The 18,983-nt window shown below is 50.7% G+C and overlaps 2 protein-coding genes across 2 annotated transcripts in view; one reads left to right on the top strand and one right to left on the bottom strand.

Annotated features, from left to right (window-relative positions):
• LOC133523201 (putative 1-phosphatidylinositol 3-phosphate 5-kinase) overlaps positions 1–18,983 on the top strand; it is a 74,251-nt gene that overhangs the window by 17,038 nt on the left and 38,230 nt on the right. The window contains exons 11-19 of the mRNA XM_061858680.1: positions 338–446; positions 5,465–5,717; positions 6,699–6,813; positions 7,131–7,925; positions 8,203–8,416; positions 8,487–8,601; positions 14,762–14,963; positions 17,556–17,687; positions 18,652–18,742. Of these exons, the coding sequence (XP_061714664.1) occupies positions 338–446; positions 5,465–5,717; positions 6,699–6,813; positions 7,131–7,925; positions 8,203–8,416; positions 8,487–8,601; positions 14,762–14,963; positions 17,556–17,687; positions 18,652–18,742 (2,026 nt within the window). The remainder of the gene's footprint in view (positions 1–337; positions 447–5,464; positions 5,718–6,698; positions 6,814–7,130; positions 7,926–8,202; positions 8,417–8,486; positions 8,602–14,761; positions 14,964–17,555; positions 17,688–18,651; positions 18,743–18,983) is intronic.
• LOC133523197 (uncharacterized) lies at positions 9,116–14,477 on the bottom strand. The gene has a single exon (XM_061858675.1). It carries the CDS (start codon positions 14,336–14,338, stop codon positions 9,131–9,133), a length of 5,208 nt encoding a protein of 1,735 aa, XP_061714659.1. The 5' UTR covers positions 14,339–14,477; the 3' UTR covers positions 9,116–9,130.

The following is an 18,983-nucleotide window of genomic DNA, read 5'->3' as shown; positions in this document are numbered from 1 at the left end:
CGATCAATGGTGGTTTTTGGTTATCTTTTCTGGTTTCACTATTTCACATTTTTTTATTCCTAAGGTCAGTGTGGCGAAGATCGGTATATAAAATGTATTGTAGGGAAGATCGTCTGAGGCCAGGAACTCTCGTATTAGTATACGTACTTCACTCAAACACAGTCAAAAAGGAAGAGATTCACTTGTTCTGCTCTACCGACTTTCTCTAAGTGGAGTCGATATGTTTACAAACGCAACAGTTAAAAGTGGCGAAAAAGCTTGTAGACGATCTTACCCTCGTTAAGATTAACCTTGTACTATTTTTGTTTCGAAAATCATTTTTTTTATGTTTATTCAGAGGGATGCCGCAGGAGATCGAAAACCCAACAGTTTTATTACTGGATTGCTCCATCGCGTACCAACGGGTGGAGGGAAAGCTAACTTCACTAGAACCCGTATTGCTACAGGTAATACAAATACACTTTATTGCACACCTCAATACAGAAACAGTACAAATAGTACAACACATAAAGAAGAGGTAAACAACAGGCGGTCTTATCGCTAAAAAGCGATCTCTTCCAGACAACCTTTAGGTAGTGGAATTAAAAATAAAATAAAAATAAGGTAATGTGCTTGTATTTATGTAAGGTAATGCATTTGTAAAATAAAATACTTTTTTCACCACAACAACTGGTAAAGGCCCTCTTGATTGTTCAAAAACGAATGAGAAAGTTGCATTTTATCCACATGTGGGGCAAAGTAATCAGATGCAAATTATGAGTTGTTTCCTTATGTTAGCTAGTAGAATTGACTTTTAAATTACGATTTTGAATGATTATTTTTTTATTACGTTCATTTGGATTTGATTTGTGCGCGGCGCCGTGGCGCGGCCGGTGCAGGACGCTCCTAGTTGTATCGTATCGTATTGTATATCAGGAGCGGGAGTACCTGGTCCGGTGCGCGGCGCGCATCACGGCGCTGCGGCCGCACGTGGTGCTGGTGCGCGGCGCCGTGGCGCGGCCGGTGCAGGACGCTCCTAGTTGTATCGTATCGTATTGTATATCAGGAGCGGGAGTACCTGGTCCGGTGCGCGGCGCGCATCACGGCGCTGCGGCCGCACGTGGTGCTGGTGCGCGGCGCCGTGGCGCGGCCGGTGCAGGACGCTCCTAGTTGTATCGTATCGTATTGTATATCAGGAGCGGGAGTACCTGGTCCAGTGCGCGGCGCGCATCACGGCGCTGCGGCCGCACGTGGTGCTGGTGCGCGGCGCCGTGGCGCGGCCGGTGCAGGACGCTCCTAGTTGTATCGTATCGTATTGTATATCAGGAGCGGGAGTACCTGGTCCGGTGCGCGGCGCGCATCACGGCGCTGCGGCCGCACGTGGTGCTGGTGCGCGGCGCCGTGGCGCGGCCGGTGCAGGACGCTCCTAGTTGTATCGTATCGTATTGTATATCAGGAGCGGGAGTACCTGGTCCGGTGCGCGGCGCGCATCACGGCGCTGCGGCCGCACGTGGTGCTGGTGCGCGGCGCCGTGGCGCGGCCGGTGCAGGACGCTCCTAGTTGTATCGTATCGTATTGTATATCAGGAGCGGGAGTACCTGGTCCAGTGCGCGGCGCGCATCACGGCGCTGCGGCCGCACGTGGTGCTGGTGCGCGGCGCCGTGGCGCGGCCGGTGCAGGACGCTCCTAGTTGTATCGTATCGTATTGTATATCAGGAGCGGGAGTACCTGGTCCGGTGCGCGGCGCGCATCACGGCGCTGCGGCCGCACGTGGTGCTGGTGCGCGGCGCCGTGGCGCGGCCGGTGCAGGACGCTCCTAGTTGTATCGTATCGTATTGTATATCAGGAGCGGGAGTACCTGGTCCGGTGCGCGGCGCGCATCACGGCGCTGCGGCCGCACGTGGTGCTGGTGCGCGGCGCCGTGGCGCGGCCGGTGCAGTACGCTCCTAGTTGTATCGTATCGTATTGTATATCAGGAGCGGGAGTACCTGGTCCGGTGCGCGGCGCGCATCACGGCGCTGCGGCCGCACGTGGTGCTGGTGCGCGGCGCCGTGGCGCGGCCGGTGCAGGACGCTCCTAGTTGTATCGTATCGTATTGTATATCAGGAGCGGGAGTACCTGGTCCGGTGCGCGGCGCGCATCACGGCGCTGCGGCCGCACGTGGTGCTGGTGCGCGGCGCCGTGGCGCGGCCGGTGCAGGACGCTCCTAGTTGTATCGTATCGTATTGTATATCAGGAGCGGGAGTACCTGGTCCGGTGCGCGGCGCGCATCACGGCGCTGCGGCCGCACGTGGTGCTGGTGCGCGGCGCCGTGGCGCGGCCGGTGCAGGACGCTCCTAGTTGTATCGTATCGTATTGTATATCAGGAGCGGGAGTACCTGGTCCGGTGCGCGGCGCGCATCACGGCGCTGCGGCCGCACGTGGTGCTGGTGCGCGGCGCCGTGGCGCGGCCGGTGCAGGACGCTCCTAGTTGTATCGTATCGTATTGTATATCAGGAGCGGGAGTACCTGGTCCGGTGCGCGGCGCGCATCACGGCGCTGCGGCCGCACGTGGTGCTGGTGCGCGGCGCCGTGGCGCGGCCGGTGCAGGACGCTCCTAGTTGTATCGTATCGTATTGTATATCAGGAGCGGGAGTACCTGGTCCGGTGCGCGGCGCGCATCACGGCGCTGCGGCCGCACGTGGTGCTGGTGCGCGGCGCCGTGGCGCGGCCGGTGCAGGACGCTCCTAGTTGTATCGTATCGTATTGTATATCAGGAGCGGGAGTACCTGGTCCGGTGCGCGGCGCGCATCACGGCGCTGCGGCCGCACGTGGTGCTGGTGCGCGGCGCCGTGGCGCGGCCGGTGCAGGACGCTCCTAGTTGTATCGTATCGTATTGTATATCAGGAGCGGGAGTACCTGGTCCGGTGCGCGGCGCGCATCACGGCGCTGCGGCCGCACGTGGTGCTGGTGCGCGGCGCCGTGGCGCGGCCGGTGCAGGACGCTCCTAGTTGTATCGTATCGTATTGTATATCAGGAGCGGGAGTACCTGGTCCGGTGCGCGGCGCGCATCACGGCGCTGCGGCCGCACGTGGTGCTGGTGCGCGGCGCCGTGGCGCGGCCGGTGCAGGACGCTCCTAGTTGTATCGTATCGTATTGTATATCAGGAGCGGGAGTACCTGGTCCGGTGCGCGGCGCGCATCACGGCGCTGCGGCCGCACGTGGTGCTGGTGCGCGGCGCCGTGGCGCGGCCGGTGCAGGACGCTCCTAGTTGTATCGTATCGTATTGTATATCAGGAGCGGGAGTACCTGGTCCGGTGCGCGGCGCGCATCACGGCGCTGCGGCCGCACGTGGTGCTGGTGCGCGGCGCCGTGGCGCGGCCGGTGCAGGACGCTCCTAGTTGTATCGTATCGTATTGTATATCAGGAGCGGGAGTACCTGGTCCGGTGCGCGGCGCGCATCACGGCGCTGCGGCCGCACGTGGTGCTGGTGCGCGGCGCCGTGGCGCGGCCGGTGCAGGACGCTCCTAGTTGTATCGTATCGTATTGTATATCAGGAGCGGGAGTACCTGGTCCGGTGCGCGGCGCGCATCACGGCGCTGCGGCCGCACGTGGTGCTGGTGCGCGGCGCCGTGGCGCGGCCGGTGCAGGACGCTCCTAGTTGTATCGTATCGTATTGTATATCAGGAGCGGGAGTACCTGGTCCGGTGCGCGGCGCGCATCACGGCGCTGCGGCCGCACGTGGTGCTGGTGCGCGGCGCCGTGGCGCGGCCGGTGCAGGACGCTCCTAGTTGTATCGTATCGTATTGTATATCAGGAGCGGGAGTACCTGGTCCGGTGCGCGGCGCGCATCACGGCGCTGCGGCCGCACGTGGTGCTGGTGCGCGGCGCCGTGGCGCGGCCGGTGCAGGACGCTCCTAGTTGTATCGTATCGTATTGTATATCAGGAGCGGGAGTACCTGGTCCGGTGCGCGGCGCGCATCACGGCGCTGCGGCCGCACGTGGTGCTGGTGCGCGGCGCCGTGGCGCGGCCGGTGCAGGACGCTCCTAGTTGTATCGTATCGTATTGTATATCAGGAGCGGGAGTACCTGGTCCGGTGCGCGGCGCGCATCACGGCGCTGCGGCCGCACGTGGTGCTGGTGCGCGGCGCCGTGGCGCGGCCGGTGCAGGACGCTCCTAGTTGTATCGTATCGTATTGTATATCAGGAGCGGGAGTACCTGGTCCGGTGCGCGGCGCGCATCACGGCGCTGCGGCCGCACGTGGTGCTGGTGCGCGGCGCCGTGGCGCGGCCGGTGCAGGACGCTCCTAGTTGTATCGTATCGTATTGTATATCAGGAGCGGGAGTACCTGGTCCGGTGCGCGGCGCGCATCACGTCGCTGCGGCCGCACGTGGTGCTGGTGCGCGGCGCCGTGGCGCGGCCGGTGCAGGACGCTCCTAGTTGTATCGTATCGTATTGTATATCAGGAGCGGGAGTACCTGGTCCGGTGCGCGGCGCGCATCACGGCGCTGCGGCCGCACGTGGTGCTGGTGCGCGGCGCCGTGGCGCGGCCGGTGCAGGACGCTCCTAGTTGTATCGTATCGTATTGTATATCAGGAGCGGGAGTACCTGGTCCGGTGCGCGGCGCGCATCACGGCGCTGCGGCCGCACGTGGTGCTGGTGCGCGGCGCCGTGGCGCGGCCGGTGCAGGACGCTCCTAGTTGTATCGTATCGTATTGTATATCAGGAGCGGGAGTACCTGGTCCGGTGCGCGGCGCGCATCACGGCGCTGCGGCCGCACGTGGTGCTGGTGCGCGGCGCCGTGGCGCGGCCGGTGCAGGACGCTCCTAGTTGTATCGTATCGTATTGTATATCAGGAGCGGGAGTACCTGGTCCGGTGCGCGGCGCGCATCACGGCGCTGCGGCCGCACGTGGTGCTGGTGCGCGGCGCCGTGGCGCGGCCGGTGCAGGACGCTCCTAGTTGTATCGTATCGTATTGTATATCAGGAGCGGGAGTACCTGGTCCGGTGCGCGGCGCGCATCACGGCGCTGCGGCCGCACGTGGTGCTGGTGCGCGGCGCCGTGGCGCGGCCGGTGCAGGACGCTCCTAGTTGTATCGTATCGTATTGTATATCAGGAGCGGGAGTACCTGGTCCGGTGCGCGGCGCGCATCACGGCGCTGCGGCCGCACGTGGTGCTGGTGCGCGGCGCCGTGGCGCGGCCGGTGCAGGACGCTCCTAGTTGTATCGTATCGTATTGTATATCAGGAGCGGGAGGACCTGTCCGGTGCGCGGCGCGCATCACGGCGCTGCGGCCGCACGTGGTGCTGGTGCGCGGCGCCGTGGCGCGGCCGGTGCAGGACGCTCCTAGTTGTATCGTATCGTATTGTATATCAGGAGCGGGAGTACCTGGTCCGGTGCGCGGCGCGCATCACGGCGCTGCGGCCGCACGTGGTGCTGGTGCGCGGCGCCGTGGCGCGGCCGGTGCAGGACGCTCCTAGTTGTATCGTATCGTATTGTATATCAGGAGCGGGAGTACCTGGTCCGGTGCGCGGCGCGCATCACGGCGCTGCGGCCGCACGTGGTGCTGGTGCGCGGCGCCGTGGCGCGGCCGGTGCAGGACGCGCTGCGCGGCGCCGACGTGGCGCTGGCGGCCGGCGTGGGCGCGCGCGCGCTGCAGCGGGTCGCGCGGAGCGTGCGCGCCGACCTCGTGGCTTCCGTCGACGCTCGGATCGCCATTCCGAGGCTCGGCTCGTGTAAACGGTTCGCCGTCACCTCCTGTAAGTATACGTACGTTATAAAGTCCCCCAATGTCCATTCTTAGAGCTGCTATATAGCCCTCCTCGCCGTGTCCGACGACGGCGACTCCCCCGACTATTTTTAATCGGAAACTTGGAACGCTCTAATGTGACCTGCGAGGCCAAACTTGGTTTTGAAAATGCGATTTCATGGTGCGCAATGAAGCTGGCCGGCTGGGTGGTAGGTATTGGTATACTAGGGCTTCTCATCGCGATCTTAGGGCAACGGGCGAAACGGAGCACCGACGCCAGTATAACTTCAGGTCCTAAAGTAGAAACATATCGCATGAGCAGGAAAGGCTGTTTCCGTAATTTCAATGGATGTTAGAAACATTATTCTCAACCAGGAATGCTTTGCCGTCTCTATTCGTAAATATGTATCAATCGAACACCAGTTAAATAACTTACTTACAGATGCTTTCAAAATATACATACATAACACATTCACGTCTATTTCCCGAAGGGGTGGCCAGCAACCACGGATTTCCACTTGCTACGATCCTGACATGACACCTCTTTCGCTTCCTTCCCTTTCATAACATTCCTCATATACGCTCGCCGGTTTAGGGTGCCCTTGCCCTGGCCTTTCTTCAGGATTTCCCCGATTTGATCAGAGAAAGTCCGCCGAGGTCTACCCCTTCAAGATCCCTCTTCTATTTCTCCCTTATACACTCTCTTTGTTAGCCTTCTTTCACTCATTCTTTTCACTTGTCCAAACCATCACAAAGGTATCTTTCTCAAATTTCAGTCTCAATATGCCTATTAATATCTTAAGATGGTATTAAGTTGAATCTGGAGAAAGTCTCAAAAAGCAACTTAAATATGACCTACCTTTTACAGTTTTCATACCAGAATCTGTAGGACAATAATTTATCATGAGATTATTTTCGTGAAGGTTTCTCTCATGGTGCAAATCTGGCACGCACACACCTTAAATGTCTGTCTGTTTGTTTGCTGTATTAGATCCAAGCAAAACGCTGATGTCTCTAGAAGGCTGTGCTGAACCAGCACTTGGATGCTGTATCCTGCTGCGCGGCGCCAGCACCGCCGAGCTGGCGCGCGTCAAGCGAGTCGTCAGGTAATATAATAAAAATGTTTATTGCGTATAAACTTAAGTGTAAGAACATATTTATGAAACTTTTCATGTAAAGCTACTTATCTTCTTTGATGATGGATATCAGAATACGATAAAATAACTAAAGCGATAAGCGATATACTCATATTCAAAATTGCATGTATAAAGTCAATATACACCTGTCATATAATAATATATTTATTATTATATGACAGGTAGAAGTAATGTACTTTTACAACATTTTATAGTAAATTAATCCTTGCTAGATACGTACGTAACACAGTATTCAGCTTGCCTAAATCTTAATAAAACTCACCTAGGTTCATGCTGCGAGCATGCTATAACTGGAAACTCGAAAAAGCATTTCTGGCCGACGTTGAGGCCATGCTCCCGGACCCCGGTGCCTTCGATGATGATGTTGATGAAAACCAACCTAAAGATGATAACCAATGTCAAGAAGATGCAGAAGTTTTTGCCACTGGTGATAATCTGTTTGCTGGTGTGAATAGTGATGATAAAACGATTGATGATGGTGATGATATGTTAGCAAATCAAGATAAAGTACCTACTGATAAGGGTACTAAGAATAGCATAGTGTCATTTGCCGATGATAAAGTTTTGGCAAATGATAAAACAATGAATAAGGATTCAGCAGCTGCTAATAAAGTAATAATTAGTGATGGAAATACCACAGCTCCTGAAAAAGCTAAAAATACAGATGATAAAATGTCAACTGTTAAAGATAATACGGGTAATAAAGAATTAGCATCTTATGATAAAGTAATAGTTAATGACGAAAACATTCCACGTTTAGATGATAAAATTTTAGCTACAGATGATAAAATCTCAACTGTCAAAGACATAACTAATAAAGATTCAGCGTGTGATGACAAATTAAACACTGAAGAAAACATTCCACCCTCCGATGACAAAGTCATCGATGACAAAACAGCCAGTGAAGTCTCAGACCCGCTTCAAACTAAGTTCAGTCGTTCAGAGAGCGAGCGAGCGAGCGGGGTTCCTATCAGAGACTTTAGTGATCCGCTGCGCGCTGCTGTTGATGATGATGTGTTTTTAGCCGAGGACAGTCTACAGGCGGATACACACGCGGACAGGTTAGTGATAGATGGTTTTCTTTTTAATTTTTTTTTTTAATTTCATTATGATCCTTTGTAACAAACACAAATGTTAAAATGATAAGGTCAAACGATTATCGAGGGTTTGTTAGAATCCACAGGCGTTTGTGAATAACGTCATCTGACTTTTATATATAGTTGGTTTTACAATTCCAATTAATTTTGCATTATTAGCATATCTATCGGTCTATTAAGTAAAGAAATGAGATTAGTAGTATATTTTTACTTGATTTTGTTACGTGTCAAATTCCCACAGATGGTCGACAGACGACACGGTGCTGTCCATGTCGCCCAACGTGATCATCCCGCCGCCGTACCTGGACACGGAGGCGGGGCGGCGCTGCCCGCTGCGGCGCTACCTGCCCCGCCCCGCGCTGCCCGCGCGGCCGCGGCCCCGCCCCCCGCCGCCGCCCACGCCGCGCCCCGCGCGCCGCCGCAGCCGCCCCCGCCACAGCGTCATGGACCTCAAGGTGGCCGGCTGTCTCTAATATTGCTTCCTATAACAGCTTGTTTCGTGATCTTAACTCTACATATTTTTAGGAGCGACACCCATTCGTGACGCAACCGATCACGACGAAGGCGGATGATCCGGCGCTGAAGGCGTCGCTCGCGCACTACCGCGCCACGGGCTGCCAGCTCGGCGACCAACATACACGTAAATATCTCTACCGTTTGATCACTAGATGTCGCCGTACTTTAGGAGCGATACCCGTTCATCTCGCAACCAATCTCATTTTCAATTTTACCTTTCTATTATTATTTTTTTATTGTTTCTGTTTCGATAGCTATAAGGTTCGGTATTGGATGCTCAATAAATTTGAAACATTTTGCGTACTGTCACAGCGATGGTTTATTTGCAACTGAACTGGCTTACATAAATAGGCATCGATATATTCGATATTAGTCTTACGGCGACATGCATGTGTGTTTGTGCGTTTATTTGTCTAAAGTAGTCGAAACATGCCGCCTACCAAAAAAAAAATTTTTTTTTTCACTCAGGCATAATCAAAGATGATTACTTTGTTATTTGTTGAAGGCGTCAATTAATAATAATAATTATAATTAGTGAGATTCGTTCAATTCTTATATGAGAAATTACTTAAAATTTCTGTAAAGAAAAGACTCAAGGGCATTTTTGATACATAACACAATACAATCAGGCAACAAATAATGCAAAATCACAATTATTGTTCATTAGTATTAACAGGCAGTTCACACAATTTTGACACGGAACGTTTGGTAACATCCCCACGACACCGCACACTATAAACACGAGTCACGCCATCCGGACCTGGGTGCTTGTCTAGCACCCTTCCAAGTGACCATTTTCCTGGTGGAAGTTGATCGTCCTTTATCAGTACAATATCTCCGAGTTCGAATTCACGTTCTCGTTTCAACCACTTTGGCCTTTCTTGAAGACGGGAGAGATATTCATTTTGCCACTTATGCCAGAAGTCTCTAACGAGTTTTTGGGTGAATTGCCACCGTGATAACCTGTTGGTATTGATCTCTCGTAAATCCGGGTTAGGTATTGTAACTGGCGCCTCGCCGATGAGGAAATGTCCAGGCGTGAGAACTTCGACATCGGGGTCGGTGGTATCCACAGGAATCAAAGGCCGACTGTTCAAACACGCTTCAATCTCACATAACGTCGTGCTTAACTCTTCAAAGGTAAGATTGGCGGTGAGTATTCTTTTTAAATGGAACTTTACTGACTTAACGCCGGCCTCCCACAGACCTCCAAAGTTTGGGCTATATGGAGGTATGAAGTGCCATTGCGTTCCATCGTCAGCAAGTATGCTACTTAACCGCTCTGGGAGTTGTAAATTTGATTCTGTCCATGCTATGGTCAAGTCCTTGTCGGCGCCGACAAAGTTGCGCCCTTGGTCACTCCATAGGTGCGTGCATCTTCCTCGCCGGGCAACAAAACGCTTGAAGGCTCCTATGAAGGATTCTGAGGTCATATCGCCAACCAGTTCGAGATGAATGCATTTGACGACCATGCAGACAAAGATTGCGATATAGGCCTTATTAGATTTTGCTCCCCTGCCTCTTGACATCAAAACTTGAATTGGCCCAGCAAAATCTACTCCGCTGTGTAAGAATGGTCGGGCTTGCGTAATGCGAACTTTAGGTAGGTCTCCCATAATCTGCGTTCGTGTAATCGCTCTTTGTCTAGCGCAGACAACACATTTGTGAATATATGCTTTAATGGCGTTTTTAACTCTGAGGATCCAGTATTTTGAACGTAGATAGACAAACATTAACGGCATCGTACCATGCAGAGTTTTCTGGTGAGCATCTGCTATTATTAACAGTGTTAACGCATTCCTACTACTCAGTATAATAGGATGTTTTCTTTCTTCAGGAATGTCAGCATTCCTAAGTCTTCCGCCTACCCTGAGAACATTTTTCTCATCAAGGTAAGGATTCAACCCTTTTATTGTGCTTTCCCTTTTTACATCCTTGCCTTTCATTAGGTTGTCTAGCTCCGCACCAAACTCTCTTCTTTGTACTATTTTTATACATCTTATTAAAGCATTTTCTAGTTCTGTAGTTGTTAATTCCTTTTGTATATTTTCAGGGGTCTTCTTACTGTTAAGGAATCGCAAGCTATAAACAATCGTCTTCAAAAGCTCTGACAATGTATCAAACTCTTCAAATTTAATTCCAGGCTCTTCACTTTCTATATTCACGTTTACTTGTATATTTCTCTTTCTTTCTAATTCTGTTTCTTTTATTTCAGGTCTTCTATATGGAATGTCGTCAGTCTGCAGCCACTTCGGGCCTTTCCACCATTTTTGATCTTGTGCTAGTAGTTGAAGGGTTGTCCCTCTACTCGCGATGTCTGCTGGGTTATCTTCAGAGGCAACATGGTACCACCTTTGATTGCCAATGTTGTCTAATATCTCGACGACTCGATTGCAAACAAATACGTTCCACCTTCCAGGGTCACCTAATAGCCATGATAGCACTACGGAAGAATCTGTCCAGGCATATAAGTGAGTATCGGGTATTCTCATTGCTTCTTTTACTTGTTTGAGTAGTCTAGAGAGGAGTACCGCAGCACACAGTTCCAGTTTTGGAAGAGAGACTGGTTTCACAGGTGCGACGCGTGTTTTGGCAGCAATTATTCCAGTTCGTATTTCTCCTTCTGTCTCAACTCTGAGGTAAGCTACAGCTCCATATGCTTTTGTGGATGCATCACAAAACCCGTGCACGGAAACTGCTTGCAAGTTACTTTGAGTCGTATATAACCATCGCTCTACTTCGATGTCGCGGAGGTAATCAAAACTTTGACGTAAGTTTATCCATTTTTGCTTAAAATCAGCACTGACCTCCTCATCCCAGCTAATACCTTGAAGCCATAACTGTTGCAGTAAACTTTTAGCTGGTAGAATTGCAGGAGCCAACCACCCAAGAGGATCAAATAGTCTTTGTACTTGAGCAAGTATGTTTCGTTTGGTTACAATTTCAGGAATGTCGGGTAGCTCTAATGTATATTGAAAGATGTCGTTGCCCACATTCCAGGATAGTCCTAATGCTTGAATCGTTCCATCTAATTTGATATCCATCTTAACTCGCGAGCTTCGTTGCGACGCTTCAATTTGCTCCAAGAACTCTCGTTCGTTTGATGTCCATTTTTGTAAGTGAAAACCTCCTCGTTGTAGTATCCTCTTTACTTCCCGTGCTGTGGTTATGGCCTCGTCTACGGTGTCATTCCCTGATATCAAATCATCCATATAGAAGTCCTCCTTAATGACTCGTGCCGCATTAGGTTGGTCCTTGCCTTCATCCATAGCTATCTGATGAAGCGTCTTGACGGCTAAATAAGGGGCCGATGCTGTTCCAAAGGTAACTCGAAGCAGGCGATAATCTTTAACTTCTTCTTTTGGATTATTACGCCATAGAAGTCTTTGATAGTTGGTGTCAGCTTTGGTTACCAGTATTTGACGGTACATTTTCTCCACATCGGCTACATAGCATACCTTTCTCATCCTCCAACGCATGATAATGTTTCGCAAGTCTTCTTGTAGCTGGGGTCCGACTAATAAATCATCGTTTAATGATTTGTTATTGGAACCCTTGGCTGACGCGTCAAATACAATTCTATATTTCGTTGTCTCTTTTTCCTCTCTAATTATAGCATGATGAGATAGATAGACAGCTGGATCTTCCATTTCCTCTTCTGGAACTTCTTCCATATGGTTCATGGCTAGGTACTCCTCAAGCACTCTGGTATATTCAGTTTTCAACGGAGGCATCCTATCGAAACGTGATTCTAACTGCTTAAGTCGTTTCATAGCTATGCTTCTGGTATCACCTTGTGTTGCTTGAGGCTGTTTATTTCTCATAGGTAGCTTCACAATATACCTCCCATCTTCAGTTCTGGAGTGAAGGGTTTCGTATATTTCTTCACAGAGTCTTTCGTCTGCTGTATATGCTCGTTTAAAAGGTGCTTCTAACTCCCACATGTTTTTCACCATATTATCCAGGTCTAACTGATGATGCATTGCTATTACATCATCTTGAGAGTTTGATTCATCAATTTCTCCGAAGATAATCCAACCCAGGCTAGTAAGTTGCGCAATCGGCTTTCCTGGTGGACCTTTGATTATTTTTTCCTTTAAGATTCGTGAGTACACTTTCACACCTAGAAGCAAATCTATTCTTCCAGGTTTGTTAAATGTGGGATCTGCTAGAGGGAGATCTTTCAAATGCGCCCAATCACCGGATTCTTCATTTATAGGTACCCTTTTGGATGGCAGCACCTTCGTCACTCGCGTAGGCATGACATACATCTTTACATTGAGGTTGAATTTATTCTCATATCGTGAAAGAACATCTAATCGGACGGTATGATTAACCCTTGTATTTGTGTCGCCAACGCCTGTAATTCTCCCTCTAATATACTCCCTCTTCACTTTAAATAGTTGAGCTGCCCTTTCAGTGATAAACGTCGCTTGTGATCCTTTATCCACCAACGCTCGCAGCAGGATCACCCTTCCAGTCGTATCTCGTACCGGTACTATAGCCGTAGCCAATAGCCCAGCTGATTCATCTGCTGCAAAATTGGCTGCTATATCTTCTAACCTTTCATCGTCGTTTTGGCTCCCGTCGTCAACTTCTTCCATTTTGGCATGTGCAGAAACGTCAGTTGTCTTATTCTCTTCAGCTGCTGGCGTCGCTCCTCGATAGCTACTTTGATGGAGGAGTGAATGGTGTCGACGATGGCAGACCTTGCAGGATACATTTAGTTTACAGAACAGCACTGAGTGCCCTGGTAGAAGACAATTATAGCACAATTTTTGATTCTTAGCAAATTCGCTTCTTTCGCTGGGATCCAATTTTCCAAATTGCTTGCAATGGCATAAGGCATGAGCATCTTGACAGAAAAGACAATTTTTTTCGGATGTAGCACTGGCGTGAAATGATCGTTCTTTAACAGTTTTGGCTTGCGACGACGCTGCAGACGTTAATTCCAATGTATGTATTTTATTCTCCAAAAAGTGAAACAATTCATTTATCGTAGGCAGATCCCCAGTCTCTTGCAGGCTCACGTGCTCTTCCCATTGTTTGTGGCTCTCTGGGTCCAATTTTTGAGTCGCTAAGAATATAAGCAAGGGGTCCCAAGCATCAGTGTTAATCGACAGACCTTTAAAGCTGTGAAGGCACTCTTTCATATTATCAACTAATGTTTTCAATAGGCTAGGAGATTGACTCAACATTTTTTTTGATGAAAACAGCCTTTTGAGAATTGCATTGACCACAAGACGTTTATGACTGTAACGTTTCTTCAATGTATCCCAAGCGGGTCTGTAATTTTTCTCCACGACCTTATAATGCTTCAAGGTTGTGCTGGCTTCTCCGATTAAACAAGACTTTAGGTAGTAAAACCGCTGCACGTCACTCAATGACTGGTTGTTGTGAATTATTGATGTAAAAATATCTTCAAACGCCTGCCAATCTTCATAAAGACCAGAAAATTTCGGTAATTCTAAACGAGGTAATTTCACATCCATTACTGTCTTAATATCTCCAGAAACTGATGAAGTATTCATGGGCGTGCCAGCCGGTGTAGGTGTGTTAAAGTCCAACAGGTCCTGAAGCGTAGTTTTTAGATTCAAGTATTTTTCTTCACATTTATCGTAATAATTCTCAACGAAGTATAACAGAGATTGCCTTTGTTCCGTAGTTGATATTTTTAGTAACTCGGAATGTAATTGCTTGAATGATGACCAGTACTCGTCAATATATTGCATGCGCACCTTTACGTAACCAAGGGTTAGCCTCTCCTTGGGGCATTTTTTGTAATTAATTTCCGCTTTCTTGATACTGTTATATATGTCTTCTAGTTGCACCGAAACTTCGTCTATTGATGGTGTAGCCATGTCGATTAACAACAAATAACGTTATAAGTCCCAAAACAACAAAGTTATTCACTTTTATAACTCACGACGATAATAATTTCACCGCCGCATAGCTGAGAATATTAATGTTTTTAAGTAAACAACTGCACTTCGCACTCGATCCAGGTATCGCCGCGCTCGCCGACCGGTGATTATCTTATTATTCTTTCGATTCGCATCCGGTTCGAAGGACCATGTTTCGATAGCTATAAGGTTCGGTATTGGATGCTCAATAAATTTGAAACATTTTGCGTACTGTCACAGCGATGGTTTATTTGCAACTGAACTGGCTTACATAAATAGGCATCGATATATTCGATATTAGTCTTACGGCGACATGCATGTGTGTTTGTGCGTTTATTTGTCTAAAGTAGTCGAAACAGTTTCATTATTTATTTGTTCCAGCGGAATGCCCCATGTATAAACCGTCCGTCGTCAAACGCATCGCCCCTTCCGGGTCCGGATCCGGGTCCGTACCCGACTCGCCGGAGCCGCCCACAGAGGAGCGCGACCCGCTGAGCCCGGAGCACCACCAGCAGCTGAGCGTGCTGCTGTACAGCTACAGCTCCAAGTCCGCCAACGTGCCAGACTTCTGCGTCAACCCCTGGTGGGTACATAGTGCCCGGGTCCGGGTCGGAGCCGACCCGCTGAGCCCGGAGCACCACCAGCAGCTGCGCGTGCTGCTGTACAGCTACAGCTCCAAGTCCGCCAACGTGCCAGACTTCTGCGTCAACCCCTGGTGGGTACATAGTGCCCGGGTCCGGGTCGGAGCCGACCCGCTGAGCCCGGAGCACCACCAGCAGCTGAGCGTGCTGCTGTACAGCTACAGCTCCAAGTCCGCCAACGTGCCAGACTTCTGCGTCAACCCCTGGTGGGTACATAGTGCCCGGGTCCGGGTCGGAGCCGACCCGCTGAGCCCGGAGCACCACCAGCAGCTGAGCGTGCTGCTGTACAGCTACAGCTCCAAGTCCGCCAACGTGCCAGACTTCTGCGTCAACCCCTGGTGGGTACATAGTGCCCGGGTCCGGGTCGGAGCCGACCCGCTGAGCCCGGAGCAGCACCAGCAGCTGAGCGTGCTGCTGTACAGCTACAGCTCCAAGTCCGCCAACGTGCCAGACTTCTGCGTCAACCCCTGGTGGGTACATAGTGCCCGGGTCCGGGTCGGAGCCGACCCGCTGAGCCCGGAGCACCACCAGCAGCTGAGCGTGCTGCTGTACAGCTACAGCTCCAAGTCCGCCAACGTGCCAGACTTCTGCGTCAACCCCTGGTGGGTACATAGTGCCCGGGTCCGGGTCGGAGCCGACCCGCTGAGCCCGGAGCACCACCAGCAGCTGAGCGTGCTGCTGTACAGCTACAGCTCCAAGTCCGCCAACGTGCCAGACTTCTGCGTCAACCCCTGGTGGGTACATAGTGCCCGGGTCCGGGTCGGAGCCGACCCGCTGAGCCCGGAGCACCACCAGCAGCTGAGCGTGCTGCTGTACAGCTACAGCTCCAAGTCCGCCAACGTGCCAGACTTCTGCGTCAACCCCTGGTGGGTACATAGTGCCCGGGTCCGGGTCGGAGCCGACCCGCTGAGCCCGGAGCACCACCAGCAGCTGAGCGTGCTGCTGTACAGCTACAGCTCCAAGTCCGCCAACGTGCCAGACTTCTGCGTCAACCCCTGGTGGGTACATAGTGCCCGGGTCCGGGTCGGAGCCGACCCGCTGAGCCCGGAGCACCACCAGCAGCTGAGCGTGCTGCTGTACAGCTACAGCTCCAAGTCCGCCAACGTGCCAGACTTCTGCGTCAACCCCTGGTGGGTACATAGTGCCCGGGTCCGGGTCGGAGCCGACCCGCTGAGCCCGGAGCACCACCAGCAGCTGAGCGTGCTGCTGTACAGCTACAGCTCCAAGTCCGCCAACGTGCCAGACTTCTGCGTCAACCCCTGGTGGGTACATAGTGCCCGGGTCCGGGTCGGAGCCGACCCGCTGAGCCCGGAGCACCACCAGCAGCTGAGCGTGCTGCTGTACAGCTACAGCTCCAAGTCCGCCAACGTGCCAGACTTCTGCGTCAACCCCTGGTGGGTACATAGTGCCCGGGTCCGGGTCGGAGCCGACCCGCTGAGCCCGGAGCACCACCAGCAGCTGAGCGTGCTGCTGTACAGCTACAGCTCCAAGTCCGCCAACGTGCCAGACTTCTGCGTCAACCCCTGGTGGGTACATAGTGCCCGGGTCCGGGTCGGAGCCGACCCGCTGAGCCCGGAGCACCACCAGCAGCTGAGCGTGCTGCTGTACAGCTACAGCTCCAAGTCCGCCAACGTACCAGACTTCTGCGTCAACCCCTGGTGGGTACATAGTGCCCGGGTCCGGGTCGGAGCCGACCCGCTGCAAAAGTACCCGCACGTACCCGTTGCAAAAGTTCTAAAAATACTGGCCGCATTACCGCGCAGTACTGCCAGTGATATTTGCTGGACTAGGTATGAGCCAGAACGGGGACCCAAACCTCGCTCTCTTAACCGCCGCTCTCTATCTATTTAGTATTAAACTTCGGAACGTTCTCGAATATCTCAATTATCGCGCGCAACTCAAGCCAGTGCGAAGAGAATACCAAAAAACTCCTTGGACTTTTTTGCTACCAGCGTCTATATGTTCCATGTCTTGGACTAGTCCAAGGACTTTTCTCGTAGACACTGGTTGCGACATCCGTCGTGGAGTATCTCGGATTTGGTGTCTGTGTGTGTGGCTCGGCTACTTGACGCGTAGTGTAATTTCGTCAATATTTCCTTGACTATAAAGTTCAAATTATCGTGACGGGCGAGGGCTCACAATTTATTTTGAAATAAAATAATATGGCCAAACATCTCTCAAGATAGCGTTGTGTTTGTGGTAGTGTGCGTGTAGACAACAACTGTTTTCATAGTAATCCACGCTTTTTTTTTTTCCGTCGACTAAGTTTATTTTCTAGACCCACTTTTATTGCCATCCGTTACGCTCTCTCACTTTTATTGATACTTACTTTTTTTTACTAGTCTTATCAATTTTTCCTCAAAACTTTCCAGTTCAAACTCAAGATTTCCTTTGGCCACTTTCCAACTGCTCAGACTTGGGTAATGGGTTAAAATTTAAGTCGCAAGATTTGAATCATAGACCATATAAATATATTACATATTTAAGTACGAAGTGAAGCTATGTACGAGCTTTATAAACACATTTTGTTACAGGATAGTGACAATGGAGATGTACGGCCGGAACGACATCACACTGGGTGCTTTTCTAGACAAATATTGCTTCAACAGCGACTCCAAGTGCCCCTCCGGAGGGTGCTCCGTGCCGGTCAACCAACACGTCCGCAGGTCAGTGGTGCTTCGCAGTGTGCCAACATGTATATTCACAATCTCGTCTAATTGTGAACTCGACTATCGTGAAGAGACGCAGGTTGTTATATAATAATAATTATTAAATAAAATTACATAATATAAAATATAAAGTAAAATTAAATAATAATAATAAAAAATATGTTAATTTATGTTACTTAAAATCATGCTTTGTTAGGGTTCCGTACCCAAAGGGTCAAACGGCACCCTATTACTGAGACTTCGCTGTCCGTCCGTCCGTCCGTCTGTCACCAGGCTGTATCTCATGAACCGTGATAGCTAGACAGTTGAAATTTTCACAGATGATGTATTTCCGTTGCCGCTATAACAACAAATACTAAAAACTGAATAAAATAAATATTTAAGGGGGGCTCCCAAACATTTTTTTTGCCGTTTTTATAAATAATGGTACGGAACCCTTCGTGCGCGAGTCCGACTCGCACTTGCCCGGTTTTTTTGTTAATAATTGTACTTTACATTGGATTTAGATCTATGATAAGTACCTAACCAAATATTGTACACCTTTGTAAGGCAGGATATGGAGAACATGACTCATTTACCTAAGTCCTTTGTAGAACCCATAACCATACAATGAAATATTTTTGATTTTGATACATTAGAATTGTAGGTATATTGTGGGGGAACTTAGAGAGTATCAGGGCTTTTTTAGAAACCTGAACTAAGTAACCACTAGAAGCTAGCTGAAAGTTTAAGTAAAGGGAAGGTTAATCTGCAGCTACAGCACGATGGCGGCGAGTTAAAAGGCTAGTGGCCCGCGACAGATTAAGGAGAAAATACCGTCCAGGAAATGTCAGGATCTTTAGGCTCATGTTCGAACTTCAGGATATTCAGTTTTTTTTAATGACAACCTTGCTCCGGCCAGGATTATTTTAGATTTAGATGTTATTATATTAGTGTAACACGAGGAATGTACTGGTGTCAGGTTCGTGCACGGCGACGCGTGCCTCACGGTCACGTGCAACGTCATCCAGCACAGCGCCGTGGACACGCGCAAGGACGAGCACAGCAAGCAGGTCCGTCACCCACTCACTCTGCATTCATTTAGGGCTGCCATCTCGAATTTCGCCAAACCCGGACAAAGATTTAAAAAAAACCCGGACATTTGGCGTAAATCGCATTTTTCCCCCGGACGAGTCTGAAAACAATATTTTTAAAAACAAGACCTTTAATTTTACATGTAGTTTTAATGTGCTTCCTTATATGAAAAGTGTCCAGGTTTTCCCCTGACACTTCTGCCCCCCTCCCCCCCCGGAC

This window comes from Cydia pomonella, chromosome 12 (assembly GCF_033807575.1).
Source record: "Cydia pomonella isolate Wapato2018A chromosome 12, ilCydPomo1, whole genome shotgun sequence".
NCBI lineage: Eukaryota > Metazoa > Arthropoda > Insecta > Lepidoptera > Tortricidae > Cydia > Cydia pomonella.
This window is presented reverse-complemented; position numbering and strand designations above follow the sequence as displayed.

Excerpts from the sequence above, each read along its gene's own strand:
- LOC133523197 (XM_061858675.1), bottom strand. The coding sequence starts at position 14,338 with ATGGCTACACCATCAATAGACGAAGTTTCGGTGCAACTAGAAGACATA.